This window comes from Bubalus bubalis, chromosome 5 (assembly GCF_019923935.1).
Source record: "Bubalus bubalis isolate 160015118507 breed Murrah chromosome 5, NDDB_SH_1, whole genome shotgun sequence".
Taxonomy (NCBI): Eukaryota; Metazoa; Chordata; class Mammalia; order Artiodactyla; family Bovidae; genus Bubalus; species Bubalus bubalis.
This window is the reverse complement of record NC_059161.1, coordinates 106719378-106742281: the sequence shown is the minus strand read 5'-3', so window position 1 is coordinate 106742281 and position 22904 is coordinate 106719378. Positions and strand designations below refer to the sequence as shown.

The window sequence follows — 22904 nt, the reverse complement described above, 5'->3', positions numbered from 1 at the left end:
GAGCCTGGTGTAGGCTACAGTCCATGGGCTTGCAAAGAGTTGGACAGGACTGAGCACACACACAGAATACTCTAATAAAAATTGAAAAAAATATTTTATTCAAAAGAGAATAAAAAGACACAGTAAAGTGAAAATAAAACGATGGAAAAAGATATCGCATACAAATAGGAGCTAAAAGAGCTCTGGAGTTGCTATACTGATATCACATAAATTAGACTTTAACACAAAAATGATTGTTGCAGACCAGAATATTATATAATGATAAAAGGCTAATAGATGCAGATAAGGCAGTAAACAAAATTCCACACTGAATTATGATTTTAAAAAATAATTTACTAACCCATGAATGAAAGGAATTTTCTTCAACCTCATAAAAAAATATTTATGAAAAAACCCCAGCTAGCCTTATACTTGATGGTACTAGACTGAATGATTTTACTTCTAAGACCAGGAATGAGGCAGTGAGACTTGCTTTTGCCACTTCTGTTTAACATCATGCTAGAAATTCTAGCCAGAGTAACTGAATAGAGATTTATCAGATATTTTAAATGAACTATTTTAACTATGGTTAAAGAACTAAAACAAAGCATGTCTAAAGAACTAAAGGAAATAATTAGTCTGATCTCTCACCAAATGGTGAATATTACTAAATAGATAAATATTATTTTTTTAAAAAGAATAGAAATTCTGAAGTTAAAAAGTTAAATGAGGGACTCAATAGCAGAGTGAGAAAGCAGAAGGAAGAATCAGTGGACTTGAAGACAGGGTAGTTGTTTAATGCCTGGGCTTTCTCAGGGACAGTTTCTGTTGATGTTTTTTTCTCTTTGTTTGATACGTATTTCTTTATTTTGTTTCATGCCTCATAATTTGTTGAAACTTGAACATTAAAAAAGTACAATAGGAAAACTCTGTAAATGAAATTCTTTCTTCTCATCATTTGCTCTGCATCAGCTTGTTGTTTGTTCTGTGACTTTTATGAGTTAATTCTGTGAAGTCTGTGTTTTTTATTATACGTGGACCCAGAAGTCTATGTTTCATCTGTTTAGTGATCTGCCATTGATTGGACAAAACTTTCCTTAAATTCTTGGAACCAAAAGATACCTCCCAGTTTTTGCTGCAGGGCTCTGTGTACAAGTTGGGGCATGCCTTCAATACTTAGCCAGGCTGTTTATAACTGTGCCTTAGCCTTTACTTCCTGCTTTCATAGAACCTCATGATTAGACAGAGCTAAAGTTTACAATCTTCTCTTGTTTTTCCTGAGCATGCACACACCTGCATACAGTCCTAAGCACGCATGTGGCTTTATTCTAGGTAGGAGACTCTGATAGTTTACATGAGGCCGTGGTGATGGAGAGGAAAAATCTAGGTGATCTTAAAGAGATCACTCACCGACCATTAAATATACAGAGGCACATATGTTATTTCAAAAAAGAATCTTTCATTTTAAAATTCTGATGGTGAATCATTTAATCTTTTAAAACCCATCTGAGAGATTATCTTTTTTTCTTTGTTGACTTGCTTCATTTTGAACTCTAATGAATCTATATTTGAATCTAAGTCAATTGATCTGTCTATTCAGAAAATCAAATTGTAAGAAGAAGTTACTATGAATCTTTCTCTAACAAGAAATTTTTCTTCCTAGTGGATATTTTGACATATGTTGTCTGGAAGTTAAGTGGTTTACCTGCAACTCGTGTAATTGGAAGTGGTTGTAATCTAGACTCTGCCCGTTTCCGTTACCTAATTGGACAGAAGTTAGGTGTACATCCCTCCAGCTGCCATGGTTGGATTATTGGTGAACATGGTGATTCTAGTGGTAAGTGTAAACTCATTACCATTATATAATCGCACTTCTCATCTTTAATAATGCTTATTGTCCTTAAAGTGTTGGCATTTTACTGTTTGTTTTCCTTAACTTTCAGTCTTTTGTGGCATTGATTTAGCTACCTCACACGAAATAGTGCATAGAGCATATAGCTATTTTAAAATGCAATTTTTTTTTTGGTCTGGAGCACTTTCATTGTGGTTTTAAGGACAGAATTATTAAGATATAATATACATCCCATAAATTTTACCCATTTAAAGTGTGTAATTCACTGGATTTTTATTCATGAAGTTGTGCAACCATCACCACAGTCTAATAGTAGAAAATTTGCATCACCCCCAAGAACTCCCATTCCTGCACTCACCCCCTGCCCTAACCACAGGCAACCATTAATCTACTTTGTGACTCTTGAGATTTGTTTTTCCCTGACTTTTCACAGAGATAAAATTTTTTAATGTGTGATTTAAACTATTACTTAGGTCATATGTCTTGGCTCTTTTCCTAACTTAAACTTAATCTCTGCTACACAATTAGAACTTCATGCTTATAATGCTCTCTAATTCTGTGATGTGTATCAGTCTTCTTTCCATAATGCCAGTAGATCCATTGAGAATAAGCACCATTTATTCCTTTATTCAATCATCCATTTGTTCAAAACATTTAATAAGTAAGTACTTCTCTTTTCTTCCTACTTCAATGGTCATAGTATAATAAGTATTTTTGATTTGATTTAAACAAATTTTTTTGACCAGTGCCTTAATTTGACCCTGTTGGCTTCTGTTATTGTCTTAGCTTAAAAGACAATAATCATTAAAAATAATTTTCCAGATATGTTTTAATTTCTCCCATTTAATATTCCATGATTTTATTTTTTAAAAAACTCTGTATGGTTTAATAGTATGATATTAATTTATTGCTCTTTGCCCTCTTATAATATTTTGTAATTTCTTATAGATTATTTTCTTTGTGTATTCTATATTTGTATCTTGCTTTAACATGCCTCCTTACCACAAATTACAAACAAATTCTACTGCATATTTTATGATACTTTATAATTTTAGTTTTTACATTTCTCTCTTTTGTCTATTTTAAACTTATTTTTATATATGGTGTAAGGTAGTAACCTAACTTTATTCTTAAAAACCACACTAAACTTACCATATATGTATAAATTAATAAAATATGATAAAGCCAACACCTGGGTAAAAAAAATCCACTGCACTTAAACAACTGAAGTATTGGGAAGAACGGTTCCTTATGAGATTTATTTCTTTTTAGTGCCTTTATGGAGTGGAGTAAATGTTGCTGGTGTTGCTCTGAAGAGTCTAGACCCTAAGTTAGGAAGTGATTCAGACAAGGACTCTTGGAAAAATATCCATAAGGAAGTTGTTGGAAGGTAACATTAGTTATTTGCTTTCTTAGTACCTTAATAATCAGTTGTAACAATATATTTTACAGACAAAAAGTATAAAAGTTGATTTTTGCTTTTTGTGAGGTAAATAACATTCTGAAAATTCCCAAAGTTGGACTCACATAATGCATAGCTTTCTTTTGGAGGACATTTTTCAAACAGAAAAGAAGACAGTAAGTACTTTCTGTTTCTATGATTTTGACTAAGTATATCATATAGGTAGAATCATTCAGTATTTGTCTCTTAGTGACTAGTTTATTTTGCTTAGCATAATGTCCTTAAGGTTCATCCATATTATAGTATATGTCAGAGTTTCCTTACATTTTAAGACTGAATAATATTCTGTTGTATGTAAACATACCACATATTGCTTATTCATTCATCTCTTGATGGATTCTTGGTTTGCTTCCATGCTTTAGCTATTGTGAATAATGCTGCTGTGAATATGCATGTACAGATCTCTTTGAGACTCTGTTTTCAGTTCTTTTGGGTATATACCCATAAGTGAAATTGCTGCTGCTGTTGTTCAGTCACCCAGTCGTGTCTGACTCTTTGCAACCCCATGAACTGCAGCACACCAGGCCTCCCTGTCCCTCACCATCTCCTGGAGTTTGCCCAAGTTCATGTCCATTGAATCGGTGATGCTATCCAGCCGTCTCTGATGCCCTCTTATCCCTTTACCCTTTGTTTTGAGGAACCACCATACTGTTTTCCACAGTGGCTATACCATTTTACATTTCCACCAATACTGTAGAGAAGTTCCAATTTCTCCACATCCTCACCAACACTTGTTATTTTCTCTTTGACAGTGGCCATCCTAATGGATGTGAGGTGGTATCTTATTGTAGTTTTGATTTGCATTTCCTTGATTAGTGATGCTGAGTATTTTGTCCTGTGCTATTCGGCCATCTGTATATCTTATTTGGAGAAATGTCTATTCAAGTCTTTTGCCTAGATTTGAATTGGATTTTTTGTTGGTTGTTGAGTTTTAAGAGTCCTTACTATATTCTGGATATTAATCTCTATCAGACAATTTACAAATATTTTCTTCCATTCCATAGGTTCTTTTTTTAAACCCTATTCATAGTGTCTTTTGATGTTCAAAACTTAGAAATTTTCATAAAGTCCTTTTGTCTGTTTTTTCTTTTGTTGCCTTTTGTGTTCTGTTCCAAGAAATTATTGCCAGGTGCAATGTTATGAAGTTTTGCCCTGTGTTTTCATGTAAGAGTATTATAGTTTTAGGTCTTATATTCAGATCTTCGATTTATCTTGAATTCGTTTTTGTAAATAGTTTTAGGAAAGGGTCCAATTTTAATCTTTTGCATGTGGATATCCAGTTTCCCCAGAATCGTTGGTTGAAATGACTGCCCTTTTCCCATTCAGTGATGTTGGCACAATTTTTGAAAACCAGTTGAACAGATTTTCAGATATGGAAGTTTACTTCTGAGCTTTCTATTCTATCTCACTGGTCTATATGTTTATGTTGATGCCAGTACCATGCAATTTTGATTACTGTAGTTTTATATTAGTTTAGTAAGTTTTGAGGTCAGAAAGTGTGAGTCCTTCAGCTTTCAAGATTGTTTTAGCTATTCCGAATCTCTTGAGATTCCATATGAATTTTAGGGTGAGTTTTTCAACTTCTGCAAAATCTATCCTTGGGAATTTTATGGGAATTTCACTAAATCTGTAGATGGTCTAGTGTAGTATTAGCGTCTTAATATATTAAGTCTCCAAAGTAATTAACCTCCAATTAAAATAAATAAATTTTAAAAATAGTATTAAGTCTCCAATTCATAAACATAGGTCGTGTTTCCGTTTATTTATGTCTTCTTTAATTTCTTTCATCAGTGTTTTGTGGTTTTCACTGTACAAGTCTTTTACCTGCTTGGTTAATTCTGAAGTTCTGTTTTTTTTGGTGCTATTGTAAATGGGATTGTTTTACTAATTTCCTTTTTAGCTTGTTCATTGTCATTAAATAGGAATGCAGTATTTTAATGTTGACTTTCTACCTGCTGCTGCTGCGTCGCTTCAGTCATGTCCGACTCTGTGCAACCCCAAAGACAGCAGCCCACCAGGCTCCCCATCCCTGGGATTCTCCAGGCAAGAACACTGGAGCGGGTTGCCATTTCCTTCTCCAACGCATGAAAGTGAAGAGTGAAAGTGAAGTCGCTCAGTCGTGTCTGACTCTTAGCGACCCCATGGACTGCAGCCTACCAGGCTCCTCCGTCCATGGGATTTTCCAGGCAAAAGTACTAGAGTGAGGTGCCATTGCCTTCTCCCTGCTACTTTCCTGAATTCATTTATTAGTTAAAAGTTTTTTTTGTTGCTGTTGTTGTGTGTATGGAATCTTCATGGTTTTTTGTATGTAAGATCATGTCATCTATAAGTAGAGATACTTTTATTGCTTCCTTTCCAAATTTGAATGCCTTTTATTTATTTGTCTTTCTTATCTAATTGCTCTGGTTAGAACTTACAATGTTGTGATGAATGGAACTGGCAAAAGTAAGCATCTTTGCCTTATTCTTGATCTTAAAGGAAAAGCTTTTAGTTTTTAACCATTGGGTATGACCTTCACTATGGGCTTTTCATATATGGCTTTTATTATGTTGAGGTAATTTCTTTCTACTCCTGGCTTCTAAGGTGTTTTTATCATGAAAAAGTGTTATAAATTTTATCAAATAATTTCTCTGTGTCGATTGTAATGACAATGTGGTTTTCCTCTTTTATTCTATTACTGTGATATATTACATTGGTGGATTTTGGTATGTTGAACCATCTTTGCTTCCTAGGATTGAATCATGGTGTATAATCCATTAAATACTGTTGAATTCAGTTTGCTAGTATTTTGTTCAGGATTTTTGCCTCAGTGTTTGTAAGGAATAATGGTCTGTAGTTTTTTCTTTTCTCTCTTCCTCCTCGCCCCCCGCCACTTTTTAACTATTTTAATTAAAAAAAAATAGTGACTTTGTCTTTCTTTGGTATCTATGTAATGCTTAGAATTAATAATAATGTCTTCACTTTAATTTCTGATTTTAGTAATTTGAGTCTTCTCTCTCTCTTCTTAATCCATCTAGCTAAAAGTTGTCAATTTTGTTGACCTTTTCAAAAAACTGTTGATTTTTTTTCTATTGTTTTTCCATTCTTTATTTTATTTCCACTCTAATCTGTACTATTTACTTCCATCTGCTAGATTTGGATTTAATGTGTTCTTCTTTTCCTAGTTCCTTAAGTTGTAATGTTAGATTGTTGATTTGATATCTTTCTTGCTTTTTAATGTAAGCATATATGGCTGGCTATAAGTTTCCCTTTAGCACTGCTTTCCTTGTCTAATAAGTTTTATCTTATGTTTTCATTTCCATTCATCTCTTAAGTATTTCCTAATTTCTATTGTGATTTCTTTTTGACCCATTGGGTTGTTATAGTGTGCTTTTTAATTTCCACAAATTTGTGAATTTTTCAGTTTTACTTGTGTTATTGATTTCTAAATTCCCCTGTTGTGTCAGAGAATATAGTATGATGCCTGTCTTATTAAATCTGTTGAGACTATTGATTTCCCTTGTGGTCCAGTGTCTTAAGACTCCATGCTCCCAATGCAGGGCGCTCAGGTTTGATCCCTGGTCGGGGAACTAGATCCCACATGCTGCCACTAAGAGTTCACATGCTGTAACTAAAGGGTCCTGCATGCACAATGAAGATTGAAGATCCTCATGCCACAACCAAGACCCAGTGCAGCCAAATAAACAAATAGCGTTTAAAACTCAATCTATTGAGACTTAATTTGTGGCATAACATTTAGTCTACTCTAGAAAATATCCCATGTATACTTGAGAACATAGATACTGTTGTTGTTGAGTAAAGTGTTCTGCTAGATCTAGTTGGTCTATTGTATTGAATTCTCAGTTTCTTTCCTTACTTTCTGATTGAGAGTGGGGTATTGAAGTCTTCAGTTATTGTTGTGGAACTGTATATTTCTTCCTAATATCTTCAGTATTTGCTTCATGTATTTTGATGGTTTGCTATTAGATGCATATATGTTTATATAATTATTGTTTTATTTTCTTGAACCTCTGGTTAGTATATAATGTCATTTGTCTATTGTAAACTCTTTGATTTAAAGTCTGTTTTGTCTGACATTAGTGTAGCCACCCCTGCTCTCTTTTGGTTACTATTTGTATAAAATATCTTTTCATCTATTTGTGTCTTTGGTTTTCCTTACTTTTAAGTAAGTTTCATGTGATAGCTTGTACTTGGTTCATGTGTTTTTATCCATTCTGTCAATCTCTTTTGCTTGGAGAGTTTAATTCATTTACATTTAAAGTAGTTACTGATAAGGAGTGGCTTCTGTCATTGTGCTCTTTGTTTTCTATATGCCCTAGAGATTTTGTTCCTCATTTCCTGTATTACTGTTTCATGTTTATTTTTCATAGTGGAATATTTAAATTTCTTTCTTATTTTCTTTTGTATATATCCTACAGCTATTTATTATAGCTGTTTTTATTCTGGTTGCCATGGGGGATTACCTTTAGCACCCTAAAGTTATAATACTTTTAATTGAATTTCTACCAGCTTAACTTCAGTAATGTACAAAACCTGCTTCTTCATAGTTCCATCCTCACCCCTTTTGATTGTTAATATCATAAAATTGCATCTTTATACAGTTTGCCCAAAAATATAAATTAATAATTCTTTTAAATGCAGTTGTTTCTTAAATTTGAAAATGAGAGTTACATACCAAAGTCACAGTGATACTACCTTTTTGACCAATTGTTCTTTTAAATGTATTAGTCTCTAAAATTATGCAGAAAACAAAAAGTGGAAGTAGAAACTATTGTTACCATATTACTAGCTTTTATAAATATCCATGCGTTTACCTTTATTGAGATCTTTATTTTTTCACATGACTTAAAATTACTGTTTATTTCACCCTGCAGGACTGCCTTGACTAATTCTTGCAGGGCAGGTTTAGTGGCGATGAACTCCCTTTGCTTTTGTTTCTTTCGCAATGTCTTAATTTTTCCTCACTTTTAAAAAATAGTTTTGCCAGATATAAGATTCTCGATTGTCATTTGTTTTCTTTTTTATCAGTTTAAATATATCTGCCCACTACTTTCTGGCTTCCAAAGTTTCTGGTGATGATCTTATTTTTCACTTTTCTTCAATCGTTTTTCTTTCTGTTTCTCAGGCTCAGTTATTTGCATTGTCCTGTCTTTTAAGTTTGCTGATTCTGTCTTCTGCCTGCTCAAATCTGTTGTTTAATCCATCTAGTGATTTCTTTTTTTCATTTCACTTATTGTACTTTTCAGCTCTAGGATTTGGGGCCTGGGGTTTATTTTTAGGTTTTATGTTTCTTTACTGGTATTTCCATGTTGTTCACTCATCATTTTCTTGACTTTCACTATAGCTTCCTTTAGTTTTTTGACCATCTTTAAGACAGTTGTTTTAAAATCTTTGTCCAGTATATCTGCCATCAGTTTTTTTCCTCCAGGGACAGTTTCTGTTGATTCATTTTTTCCTTTGAGTGGGCTGTACTTTTATGTATCTTTGTATACCTTGTGATTTTTTTTGTTGTTGAAAACCGGATGTTTTAATCTAATAATGTGGCAACTTTAGAAATCAGAATCTATCCAGTCCCCAGGGTTTGCTGAGTTTTTGTTCTTGTTGGTATTGCTTTTGTTTTTGATTGTTGAAAGCTGTTTCTGTGCCAAGGACCAGCCTGAGTTGTAATCTTATGGTCTTTGATGTTGTTTCTAAGCCTGTGCACATAGGTAGTTACTTTCTAATTTCCTCAAAATATGCAATTGCTTTTGTATATTCTGGTCTTCAGTGTCTGGCTCCTAAGAGGAAAAAAGAACTATTAAGGGAAGAGGAAAAGGGTACTTGCTCTTTACATTCCCTAGAAGCCACCTTAATAAAAAGGGGAGAAGCTTGCAATAGTTGTGGGGAGATGAAACAATAATGGCTTTGTCCTCTTTGTCTCCACCTCTGTTATCAGAAGCAGTAATCATTCATTAGAAAACAGATCTCTGATATTTGAAGAAAAGAGTCCTTTTCACAGGCTGTGCACAAGCTGCTTTGGGTACATGTGAACAGCTGCTACTGTGCTAAGAGCTGAAATTAACCACAATTTAATATACAGGCCTTCCCTTGGAAGTTTTGAGCTTTCAGAAGACTCAAGAGTTTCCCCAAAAGTTATATCAAACAGAATCTGGCATTGCATTTATTGTCTAGGTGGAGAGATAGATTCCTGGTGCTTCCTACTCTCCATCTTTCTAGAACTCTCCAGTACTAGAAGGTGAAAGTTGCTCAGTTGTGTCCAACTCTTTGTGACCCCATGGACTGTAGCCCTCCAGGCTCCTCTGGTCCATGAAATTCTCCAGGCAAGAATACTGGAGTGGGTAGCCATTCCCTTCTCCAGGGGATCTTCTCAACCCAGGGATCAAACCCAGGTCTCCCACATTGCAGGCAGATTCTTTACTGTCTGAGCCACCTAGGTTTTTAAACCTAGACAACTGTTTTGTGAAAAAGCATACTCAAAGTCATCTTTCCAGATACTCCTACCTTTACCTTGATATCTCATCATGACCTGGGTGGTTATCTTTGGGTTATATATTGCTCATAATTCTTATGACAAACATGTCCTAATATTTTATACATAGAAAAAAACAAGCTTTGTATACCTATAATCACCAGAATGTATAAGATCAAATAGGTAACCAAAATCCCTCACCAGATGTTTTGATAATTTTTAATTAATTGTACTATCTTATTTTTCCTTTTATTTACCATCATTTGTACCTTATTAAAGTTATTTGATAGCTGCATTTAATTATGTGTTCAGTTTCTCTGAACCAAACTTATTTCCTCTTCTGGTCAAACTATTCCCACATCAATTGGAAATTTCAGGTTAATATCCAAAAATATCTTTTCTTTGATGGTTGTTAGTGGTATGTTTTATTTTCTTAAATTTTAAGAGGACCTACAAACATTTGTTATGCCATATAGCTTTGGATAAGAGATTAAATTAATGCCCACCAAATGAAATGTATGTTAATATTACAGAATCACTTCATATCATTCTCAACAAAAATGTCCCTTTCCCCCATCTACTATATATTTCCATTATAGGGGCTATTGGGAGCTGTTTCCCAGTAAATGCAGGAATCTATCTGATCTGGCAGGACAACTATAACCTAGACACTACGGAACGTGTTTTAGCCAAGACTGGTTTCCAGAGGTCATGGAGTAACCCATCTTTATAGGGATTATCACATTGTTGGACTTCTGTCTGCCCAGTCCCTGATAATTGTACTACAGGGACTGTTAGTTTCTTTTTCATTTGAAACACTGTTGCTATAAGGGAATAGTGATTAAGATCACGTTTTCCACTGAAGTCCTGTGTGATTTGAATACCAAATACTGCAACACATTACGGATCAGTACTCATTCCAGTTAGTCCTTAACAATGCAGTGTCCAAAATTAAATTATTTACCCCTTTTTCATTTAGCAGAGGGTCTATAGTTGTAAAGACTCCTCAGGATACTGCTAGTACTTTCCTTAAAACAACTCAACTCGTACATTACTCATCTCTAGTTTTTCAGTGCCTAACTAACAATTGCAGGGGAGTGACAACATGATTCAATAGGATGTCCTTCCAGTTTCTAAATGGAGCATTTACTTTACAATATGGGTCAGTTTTTGTCTTAAAATACCTGCCTTAAAACTGCTTTTTCTTGATTCTCCCTTTTATATCAGCAGTTTTAATTTCATTAGGATGGTTAACAACAACTAAAGTATTATGTTCTTAGCCATTTTCTTCTGAACCCTCTTCTCCAGATTCCACTACTAAGATTTGTTCTCAGTTACCTAACGCATAGCTTTCTTCAGCTCTAAACACCACCAGTCAGTCAGTCACTAGGCTAAACTTCCTTTCCTTTTTTTTACTTATCCCACAGAGTCTTGGTTATATTGAGAGTCTGAAAGTTAATCTTAATTTCGATACCAATCTTCATGGCCTCTAATAGTGCCCTGGTTTTGGATGGATAGTCAAATCACAGGACATCACAAGAAGTGTAGTCCATGTTGAGTTGATACATTTGCTACTGAGTGTGCTGTGTGCAATCCTGGAGCCTTGAAACTGTGCCTAGGTGGTTGCAAGAACCCGTGATACAAATAATGATGCTGTACATTCTGTGTTTCTTGTCCTGGATCCTTTTCTCAAAAATATATAAAATCCAAGCTAAGTTAAAACATCTTTGTCCTTTAAGTTTTACTGTCAATCCAAACTCAACATTGCTATTGGTGGCAATGCAAAAATAAAATACATATTTATTACAGAAAATAAGAAAATTCATAAGCATAAAGAAGAGGTCACCTGTAAGCCTGTTACTCAAAAATAATCATGTAATAATTTGGTGGATTGATATAATTCTAAAGTTCCTATAAAAGTACATTAAGTTTTTTACAAGCCTGAGATAAGAAATTACATAATATTTAGGATTATGCTATTTTCCTTTGAAAAAATATCAAAACATTTCCCCATGCTTTAATATATTATTGATTTAATAATATATCCTTAGGGAAAATATGTAACTTATATAAAGTTTAAAGTTACATTGACACCTTAAAAATTTTATGTGGTCAGCAAGATATATATGCTTTCAAGGTGATCAGATTCTGTGTTTGGATATTTAAGCAAAAATACAAAAATTTGAAGCTAAGTTTCATTTTGAGTGCCACAAATGACCTAGTTCTCTGCCTTTATGGTAAACAAAGGGTAAATTACTACTTAGAGTGAATAATGAAGTTTACGAGAATAATATAGAAATTTTTATTGCCTAATCAGAGATAATTTCAAGAAGAGATCTCTAAGAAAATTTTAAGAGTGTTATCTACATATAGGTTGCTTTAGAATGGATGCTTGAAAAATATGTTCTCTCTGAATCAATTCTCATGAATTTGATTTTCTTACTTTCCACAACTGTAGTGCCTATGAGATTATCAAGCTGAAGGGGTATACCTCTTGGGGTATTGGACTGTCTGTGACAGATCTGGTAAAATCAATTTTGAAAAATCTTAGGAGAGTGCATCCAGTATCCACTATGGTGAAGGTAGGCTTAAATAGAATCTTCACTTATCATTCTTTTAATAATGCTGAGTCCTTACTATGTGCCAGGCATTACACAAAATGTTGAGAATATATTGGTGAACAAAACAGTCAGAGACCCTGACCTTATAGAGTTTAATGAAAGATATCAACTTAATAAAACAGTTGCAAAAGCAAATAATAACACATTTTGTTAAGTGCCATGATGACAAACTATGAAGTTCTTAGAGTATACAAGAAAAGAATTTAACTGCTCTGGGGAGGGGGCATTCTAGGTACATGCAGGCAAGCTTTTCTAAGGAAGTAAAATGTGACCTAATCTGAATAATGAGTAGGAGTTAATTTGGAAGGCTGGACTAATATTCCAAGCAGAGGGAGGAACACATGTGAAGCTGAGGTAGATATAAAAAGAGGGCACTTGAGAATCTGGAAGGAAAAAAAAGGTCAGTTATTGAAATGCACAGAGCAGAGGGAACATAGGGAGGTGTATGATAAGGCTGGAGGAAGTAGGCAGGTTGGGCCACTGAAAGTCTTATAGATCTTATAAAGGTGTTTGGGTCCTTACCATAAGAGCTATGGAAATCTACCAAAGAACTTAAGAAAGGAACTGGTTTTACAGTCTTTGTTTTTGTTGTTAAAAAGATTCCTGGGGTTGTGATGGACAGAACAAATTTGAAGGGGACAAGAGTATAGGTGGGTAAATTTGGGAAGAGGCTGTGTATTACAGAAAAAAGTAGTAGTAGAGATGAAGAGCGGAGAAGGCAATGGCACCCCACTCCAGTACTTTTGCCTGGAAAATCCCATGGACGGAGGAGCCTGGTAGGCTGCAGTCCATGGGGTCACTAGAGTCAGACACCACTGAGCGACTTCACTTTCACTTTTCACTTTCCTGCATTGGAGAAGGAAATGGCGACCCACTCCAGTGTTCTTGCCTGGAGAATCCCAGGGACGGGGGAGCCTGGTGGGCTGCCATCTATGGGGTCGCACAGAGTCGGACACGACTGAAGTGACTTAGCAGCAGCAGCAGCAGAGATGAAGAGATGGGGACAAATTTGAGATACATTGTGTTTAAGAGGTACAATTCATAGGTCTTGGTAATGGAGTGAGGTGGAAAATGAGGGAGACAAAAGTCATTCTTAGATTTCTGTTTTGCACAGTTAAATGGTAGTATAATCCACTGAGGGAAGGCAAATTCAAAGAGAATCAGATTTGAAGATCATGTTTGCAATTAGGGAGAAATTGAATTTGAGGTGCCTTTGTAATGTCTGAAAAAATAGGCAGTTGGGTACAAGCTTCTGGAATTCATGAAAGAGTTTTGGGTTGCAGTTATAAATGTGAGCATCATCAGCATGAAAACGGTAAGCCACAGAAGCCAACTCAAACTAGCTTAGGCAAAAGAAGATATGTTGACTCATGTAACGAAAATGCCAAGGAGGCCTGAACCACATGCTCAAATTGTATCATTAGAGCTATTTTTTCTTTCAATCTCAATCTCAGAGCTATTTTTTTCTCAAAACAATCTTTGCTCATCTTTTCACTCTTGTTGGCATTAATATCCTGTGGACATTTTTCGTAGAGCAACAAAGATGGTTCCCATCAGCTGCATGCTTAGAGCTGACAGTATCAGTACCCTGCCTCTCCATTGCCCATATTAATTTCTTGATAATTGGCTTTTTTGGGATTACTTGTCCATTCCCATGATACTTGTCGGTTAGGGAGAGGAAGTTACTGAAGGGAAAGAGAGGTTCTGTCAAAAAAAAAAAAAAAAGAGAAGGAGATACTTGACAGGCAAAGACAATAGATATCCCTTACACATGGTAACTGAAATCATGAATTTCAATGAGCTTGCCTAAGGAGAGAGTATAAAGTGACAAGACCGACTGAGTCTTGAGGAATTTCAGTTTTGAAAGCTGAGTTTATAGTGTGAGTCCACGGAGGTGACTAAGTGGTGGCCAGAGTTAAAAGAGAAACCAAGAGAACACAAAACCGTGGTAAGCAAGTGAAAGGAGGATGCCTTAAAGATGAAAGGATTGGTTTTCTGTTGTTGACTGATGTGAAGTCATGTAAAAAGAGGGTTTGAAAATGCAAGGAAGATAAAGTGACATATGTCATTGAAAGCCTTAGTAGGAGATGTTTAATAAAGTAATAGGAAGGAAAAGTCTGATTGGAGAACACCAGGGTCTTAACTTCGGCAGTATTGACTTTTGGACCAGGCAATTCTTCATTGTTGGGGATGACTTTTGTGTTGTGGGATGTTAGCAGCATCCCTGGCCTCTACTGATTAGATGCCAGTACATACCAATTTTGACAATCAAAAATGTCTCCAGACATTACCAAATGTCCCTTGGGAGGCAAAATCATTTCCACCTGACAGAACCTCTTAAGTAGCTGGGGAAATTAAAGCCAGTGTGGAAGTTGCTCAGTCATGTCCAACTCTGTGCGACCCCATGGACTGTAGCCTGCCAGGCTCCTCTGTCCATGATATTCTCCAGGCAGGAATACTGGAGTGGGTAGCCATTCCTTTCTTCAGTGGATCTTCCTGACCCAGGGATTGAACCTAGATCTCCTGCATTGCAGGCAGATTCTTTACCATCTGAGCTACCAGGGAAGCCCAAAAGCCAGTGTAAACAGCTCTTTTGAGGTAAGTGACTGTGAAAATAGAGCAGTAATTGAGGAGGAAAATCAGGGCAAAGCAAGTTTTTTTCTTTTAAAAGATAAGATGTAAAGAAGATATTGGAGATAGAAATAATAAGCAGAGAGAGTGTTGATTAATAAGCAGAGCATTTGTGAGGATATTAGACCTAGGAAGGAGGAGGAACAGATATCTGTTTTAATAGAATGGATGTGAGAGTTGGACTGTGAAGAAGGCTGAGTGCTGAAGAAGTGATGCTTTTGAACTGTGGTGTTGGAGAAGACTCTTGAGAGTCCCTTGGACTGCAAGGAGATCCAACCAGTCCATTCTGAAGGAGATCAGCCCTGGGATTTCTTTGGAAGGAATGATGCTGAAGCTGAAACTCCAGTACTTTGGCCACCTCATGCGAAGAGTTGACTCATTGGAAAAGACTCTGATGCTGGGAGGGATTGGGGGCAGGAGGAGAAGGGGACGACAGAAGATGATGGCTGGATGGCATCAGTGACTTGATGGACGTGAGTCTCAGTGAACTCCGGGAGTTGGTGATGGACAGGGAGGCCTGACGTGCTGCGATTCATGGGGTCTCAAAGAGTCGGACACGACTGAGCGACTGAACTGAACTGAACTGAACAAAGAAAACAGTGAATCACAGTTTGTAAGTTTGGCATTGGAAGCATCTGATGATGTCTATCTTTTTAGTGAAAAGAGACAAAATCATCTGCTGCAAGTCAAAGGAGATAGAGAAAAGTCAGATGTTTGAGAAGAATTGAAATCACCGTTGTAGATAATAAGAAATAGAAGTTAACAGAATCAAGGCAGAATTTCTATCAAGTGGATTCATTTGAGATTGATAAGCATTAATTTTAACATATTAACAACTTTGTAGTGTCATTTTCTCTAGGGATCTGAGTGTAGGAATGGAGAAATAGCTGAATTCATTGGGGTTTGGGTTTTATTTTGGGAGTGTTAAAAGAAGGAGAGAGAGGAAGACTGAGATAGATATAGGTAGTTTTGGTTTCTACACATGTTAAAAATGAGTTTGACCTTCTACTAAAGGGTCACTGTCAAGTTCAAGACCTTTGCCCTTAAATGTTATATACATACAAATGAATAAATTACAAAAGAAAATGATTAATAAAGATTTAAGAAATATTTATAAAAGCTAAAAATTAAAATAGGCAAAGGGTCTTAGAGTATGGCAGAAGGGTTACAGAATGGACCCAAGAAATGAATCTTAAGTTGGAGGAATCTCATAACAAAGTTCAGAGTGGGATACTTGGGGTGGGAAGAGAAGGTCTCATGAACTAAAGAAAGAAGACAAGAAACTGGAAAGAAAGGGAATTGGTTGATTTATCCACATGGACAATGATATCACCAAGGATAAGGGCAGAAACTGAGAAGGAAGATTATTAGGTGTTAGAGTCTTTTATGAATAACATGAAATACTCAATAGGTTTGGAGATGGTGATTAGAAAGAGAAGAACTAAATAAGATGAGCCTCAAAAAATGGGAGTTTTTTTAAGAGGGCAAAGGATTAATAATTTGGAAGAGACAGGAGTGATTCCACACACTGTTCCTCTTTTGAGGATACAAGGGGCTCTGGGAGAATAAGCAATTACCTCCAGAGGGCTCCTGAAGAAGAGTTAGGTATCAAATGAAGGCTCCTCAAAAGAGATTGAGTAATATGGGAATTTCTTAGTCACTACTGAACAAATCAATAGATGAGTTATATTTTATAGGAAATACTTAAACATTTGACATTAAGAGCAGAATCATTTGTATGCTGTTATTCTTTTTTCCCAGTTCATTTTTATTCACATTTTCAGCAAATAAAGTTTGCAATAGAGTTTATTTAATATATTAACTTGATTTTTTTTGGTCAATAAATAGAGAATTCTCTTTAAATAACCATTTCCTCATTTCATGGCCAGTCTAGGAGAAAAGGAAGCAAATTTCAGTGCATCCAGGGGTCATATTGCCAGCCAGGCATGATGCTTAAAGGGAAAGAGGGTAGACTGAAGGGCTGGCAGCAGGTCATGGTCAGCACACAGGGATAGGTCAGGGTAGGGCCCTTATTTCCAGTCCATCCAGCAGCCCCTAAGTGGCATGGACATGCACTTCCAGTTCTAAGAAGCCCCTTCTATAGGAAGAGATACAGTGAAAGTAGTGGGAACAAATTCTTGAATCACTAGCAGGGAAGGAGAATGGCTTCTGCTCCAGCCACACTAGCCTTTTTCCTGATGCCACCCAACCAACCCCTGCAGCTCATGTTCAAGCTCCAAAAGGCATTGTGCTACACAGAGGTAGCACCAGAAGGACCACGGACAGGAAAGGAAGTGGGAGGAGGTAAGTGTAACTGGAGCTGGAATGTGACTGGGAAGGGAATGTGCACTGGCAGTCTGGTGGGCCAGTGGCCTTCCGTGGCTAGGCATAGACCAGAGTGAAGTGAATGTGAGTAGAGCCTGGTGGGGAACCCTGCCAGGAGAAGACATGTAACTAGTCTGAGGAAATCATGAGGTTGAGTATCACGTGGCTACCAAAATGAGGGAGTTGGACTGCAGTGGAGGAGATGGATAGGGAGTCCTTCTGTGGGCCACTAGAATAAAACAGGAACACTGAGCTCCTGAGGAGAGCCCCAGAGATGGTGAGAGGGAGGCTTGGTTGAGTAGTGCCAGTGGACTCTGAGCTATCAGGGGAAGCTGGGAGGCACCACTCCAGAGTCAAGGAGCCTCTTCCCTTGCTCTGTGCTAGTTCCTGGCAACTTTACAGTCAGATTTGGAGGAAGAACAAGACCTTCCCATTGCCGCCTCCAACCCTATGTTCAACCCCAAGGGGTGAGGTAGGAAAATGCAATGGGTAGTGGGAGGCAGAGAGGTGTGAGATCTACTGAGTCTTCTTATCTTCCAGGGAGGAGGTGGAGGCTGGTGTGTGGTCATGTAGGCATTGTGTTACCCAGGTTGTAAGAGGCTCTGGCAGCTGCCTCTACGGCCTTGGCTTCAGCTCCAGGGTTGGAGGGAACATTAAGGTTGCTGATGGAAGGTTCCATGGCCCCAGGATAGGGTGGTGGCCATGGCTGCACCTAGTCCATGGCCTTGTCCATCATGGAAGGACCTGGATAGAAGTCAGGTGCCAGCCAAGAGGGCAGGGGTGCATTCCATTAGTGACCGGCAGGGAGATTACATAAACCCTGCTGGGCATGTGAGAGGACCTTGTACCCTTAGGCTCTATCTCTGGAAACTTGAGAAGCCACCTGTTAGCACTTGTGGTCCAAACTTAATGGCATCCCCTGGTGTAAAGATTATGCAGAGCAGAGCTTTTCTAGCTACTTCCGCCTTCACTGTTCTCTTATTTTACACCAAAAAACAAACACAGGCTGCTAGATCTCACAGGCTGCATAGTCCTTCATCAGACTGCATGACATCCTTTCCCTTAGACAGAAATATGACAAAGGTTAGGGGTAAAGTAGACAATGCCTTTCTTGGTTCCTTTGAAGTCCTCTGGAATGTTCTTTGTGTCATTAAACACAAGTTCTTACATGGTCTTAAGACATTAGGATGCTTTTGGTAGTGTGCTCTCCACTGCCCTCAGTGACTCTTCTTGAGTTCCATATTCTCTCTGTATATTCTAATTCTGAAGCTCTCTTGCGTAGCAGCTTTTCCATATCACATTACTGAATAATAACCTAATTTTGCCTTTTAGGGCTCATATGGAATAAAAGAAGAAATCTTTCTCAGTATCCCTTGTGTCTTGGGACGAAATGGTGTTTCAGATGTTGTGAAAGTTAACTTGAATTCTGAGGAGGAGGCCCTTTTAAAGAAGAGTGCAAGTACACTTTGGAACGTCCAAAAAGACCTGAAATTTTAAAAGTTTTTAATGTTCCGTGTTTTAGAGAACAGAAGATAGTAGGCTGTATATTTTATATTTTGAAAGTATTCTCACCTGATCTGTAAAAAATAAAAAGAACATTGGACCTATGACATAACTCCAGTCTCTCAAGACTAGAAAATGGTAAAGAATTTCTCCCCTTTAGGAATCTCTTATAGCTCTGTTCTAATGGGCTCAACCTGTACAAATGTGTCATAAATGTAAAAGTTGGCTTCAGGTTTATTAGAATATGTATAATCATTTATACAGAGCTTATGATTCTTCTCATAAAACAATGGGATTTCTAGTATTGAAATTTCATCTTGTGCTTTCTTCCATTAGGACATCAGCATATTCACTTTATATTGCTTCAGTAACTTCATGCATTTACATATAATCATTACAATTAATATCAATGTATATCAGAAGGAAAATAGAAATAAAACTTTATGGCCTAAAAAAATTAAACGAGGTATCTTCACCCTGCAAGTATTATACCAATTAATGTAAACTCAAATAGTTGATTTGGTCCCACTGTTGAAATACCACACAGGGAGTTTAGACCAGGTTATTAATTTAGCAGACTACTACTCTGCTTGCTGTACTATGGTTATGAGGTCAGTATGACATGATTTCTGCCTTCAAGTATCTCACAGGGAGATTTAGGGTACCTCATCTAACTGGTTATAGATGGATGCTTGAAACAGTCAATTGGTAGCTCCTTCTTGGTGTCCAATGTTAGGAGTACATGTGCTTCATACGAAAATATATATTTCCTTGATTCCACAAAGAATTTAAGGCAACTATAGGAAATAGACAATGAAACAAAAACTGAAAAATCAGGACCAAGGTAATTTATAAATTAGGACAGGATCAGTGGGAAAATTAGAAGGCATATATACAGGCCCTGAGGACTTACATGGCTCTAGTGGAGGCAAACCCATTTGGTCAGAGAATTATGGTTCACTCTCTTGTTATTCTTGCTATTTAATAGCTTTCAGTCATCTACTACTGAATATGGTTGGTTTCCCATTATTTTGTTCTCTTTCCTTTTTTTTCACCTCTTCCCTTGAATATACAAAAAATGGTCGTGAGTGAGAGTTTCATTAGGATGGGGAGGAGGGGAGTCTAATGTGGGTTTGTCTTTTTAAAGTTCCTCTTGTATACCAAATTAAAACTTCATTTTAGGAAAACCTTGCAGAGATTAAAAAAAAAAAGCTGCAAAATATACTTTCTACAGGGAATATTCTAGGGAATAAAACTGCTCTACATTGTGTGTTCTCAACTGGACCATTATTGTCCCCAGGGGTGAAAATTGGTTCTTGGGTAGGAGGTTGGTGAAAAAAGTCTTTGATATTACAAAGGTTTGACTCGCCAAAGTTCAGGCCTACCAGACAAAAATCTCATTCTATAATACTTAATTTCACGATGTAGGGACGGGTGAGGGAGCTGAACTATTAGGGATAATGTCTGAAAAAGCTTTTGAGGGAAAGACAATGAAAATAAAAAGGTTGAGAAACACTGTTCTGCATTTTGTAAAAGAATTTGTCAGATGTGTATTATGTTTTATGATTCACAAGTGTGTTAGAAAACAGTCAAGTAGAATGTGGTGGGAGAAGTAAGGAATGAGGGGGGATTTTATTAGATTCTACATTTAACAGACTTCATAAATAATGAGTTGTAGAAATGGTTATCAGTTGTGTCTATGGTTATCAATTAGCACTGCCCTGATCAAAGTCTTAGTTTTGCATCTCACTTAAAAAATCTCTCGCATAGAGGGTTTAAAATTTTTTCTACTTCACTTCAGCTCATATTTGTGGGTGGTAAAAAGTAGCCCTGAGATTCCTTTCTCCCACAGCTCTGGTGAAAAATTCCCAGTGAAAAAGTGAAAGTGACAGTGTTAGTCTCTCAGTCGTGACTCTTCGTGACCCCAAGGACTGTAGCCCGCCAGGCTCTTCTGTCCATGGGATTCTCCAGGCAAGAATACTGGAGTGAGTAGCCATTCCATTCTCCAGGGGAACTTTCTGAATCAAGAATCAAAAGCCCTTACTTATCCTATACATTTAGACAAGGTTTGTTAAAAATAAATTGACTGGATTCTGGGCAAGGAATGCTCTGTGTGATGGCCGAGGCCTTTTGGTTCAGTGTGCCTGCTTCACCCTGTGCGCTTGGAGCCCAGTGAGCCTCTGAAGCCCGCCGGCCAGAAGCCTCAGCCCGCAGGGCGCGCAGGTGGCAGGCAGGGGTGCGCCGCCTCAGCGCTGAGTGGCCAGCACCCGCTCCAGGGATCCTCAGCCCCGCGAGCTGTGCGCGGGCTGGCCGCCGCCTCGTGCAGCCTCAGTAGCCAGTGGCTGTCCTCTGAGCTTCCGCCAGCTTTCTCCATCTTCCTCTTCTTGCGTGGGCAGTCTGAGTTGGGCTGCAGGAGTCGTGCGTACCTGTGGGAGAACGGGGGGGCTGTGGGAGTGAATTTCTGTTTCCTGGCGTTGACTCCGTGTTCCCTGCGGGCTGGTGGTGTGCCTGCCACTCAGGGGAGGCTGGTTCTGCATCCATCTGAAGGTGGGCCGAGGTACTGCGCGCCTGGACCTTCTGGCCTGGGGCCTGTGGACTCCCCATGGATGCTGGGCTCCAGCCTGGAGCTAAGAGCTGGGGAGGGCAAATGGGAGGAAGAGCTTTCCCAGTGGTAAGTCTCATTGTTGATGGAGCAGCCCCTTTTCCTTCCTTCATTCCCTCTTAACTCCTCTCTACTGCACCTTTTTCCTCCTCCTCTACTTGGTTTGTCTTCTGGATCATGCCCTAAGTGTCTGCAGCACCTCCTTCCCCACTGGCGCCCAGTTCTGTATATGCCCCCTCTCACTACAGACCAATTCCAAATTGGAAGAGGCTTTGCAGTTTTTCCTCAGGATGGCCACCATCAAGTGTGAACTTCAGAAGAGGAAGAGCTTCACTATAGGAAGTGGATTGGTTGCCACGGCCTGTGCAGTCAGCATCTTACTAAGTTGTACACCGTTCTCAACAAGTCAGTGCAGTCAGCCTCTTAAGAAAAAAATTAAGCTTAGGGGATCATATATAAGCTAATACGTGATAACAGAAATTAGCTATGCCAGAGAGCCATCTGAGTATGTTGCCTTTAAAGAGAAAGTTTTTTCCTCTGCCTGCGCTGCCTTGCTCCATGGCTGCTTCCTAGCACAGTCAGCTGTAGCCCCAGGAAAGCAGCTGTTGCTCAAGAGCGGTCAGTCGCTTGCTGCTTCAGCTCTGAACAAGTCTGTCAGGTGCTTGGACACATTGAAGAAGCAGGTGGGTAGGTATATGGCATTTTTAGAAGTGGCGAGGTCCTCAAGTGAGTTACCATGTCAGCAAAATAACTCAATTTTTGACAGATTATGAACAAACCAGAAAACTTCTCTTCATGTACTTTATTATTCTAAAATAAATACATGCTGCTTTAATAAACTTTCCTTTAACCACTTAACAAGCCTAACCTTGATTCAAGCAGTGAAGCCTGTAAACATAATAAATGAAAAATAAAAAAGTGTGATTTATAGCCTGTCAATCTCTGTCTTCCAGCAAAAATAAATAGCCTGGTGGAGAACTGTTATCTTCATACCTGCAAATGATGGAGGCTGTTTTTGTTAAGGCTGTCAGAACACAATTATGACATATAGTCCAAAGAATGAAGTCACCTCCTTATCATGTTAATTAATTGTTCTCTTTTGAAGATCTATTGTGTTGATTAATTGAACAATAATTCAAGTAGAGTGTCCCAAAAAACCACTTGAGCTCCCTCTTTGGAATCTGGCTAGTGGCTCTGAGATTACCAAAGGCCCTGACTCACCCTGACTTGTGTCCTCTTTTAGAGGCCTCATGTTCTGCACGTGGCTTCTTTCCCAGTGGGCTGGAGACAACCAGGGATTGTATTTTTTTGGCCAGGGCCTATAGAACAATAGTGTTCCAGTGAAGTACCAGATACTTATTTATGTAAGAATGAAAAACAAAAAACAGTAATATCCTTTCAGAAATTTCTAACTACTTTGTAACTGTGACTTAACCTGGTGATAAAAGCAGTTATTAAAA

The 22904-nt window shown here is 37.7% G+C and overlaps 1 protein-coding gene and 1 pseudogene across 7 annotated transcripts in view; one reads left to right on the top strand and one right to left on the bottom strand.

Annotated features, from left to right (window-relative positions):
• Positions 1-18946, top strand: part of LOC102412587 (L-lactate dehydrogenase C chain) — a 34239-nt gene extending 15293 nt beyond the window's left edge. For 4 of the 7 annotated variants that reach the window (XM_044943503.2, XM_044943502.2, XM_006056063.4 and 1 more), the window contains 4 exons: positions 1643-1816; positions 3104-3221; positions 12221-12344; positions 18672-18946. In XM_044943503.2, the coding sequence (XP_044799438.1) occupies positions 1643-1816; positions 3104-3221; positions 12221-12344; positions 18672-18836 (581 nt within the window). In that variant the 3' untranslated portion in view covers positions 18837-18946. Of the gene's footprint in view, positions 1-1642; positions 1817-3103; positions 3222-3320; positions 3340-5193; positions 5231-12220; positions 12345-18671 lie in introns of those variants that run through there. The other 3 variants (XM_044943505.2, XM_044943504.2, XM_044943506.2) reach the window with 3 other exon arrangements.
• On the bottom strand, positions 16262-18633 carry LOC123465776 (annotated as a pseudogene).
• Positions 18947-22904: the final 3958 nt, after the last annotated feature.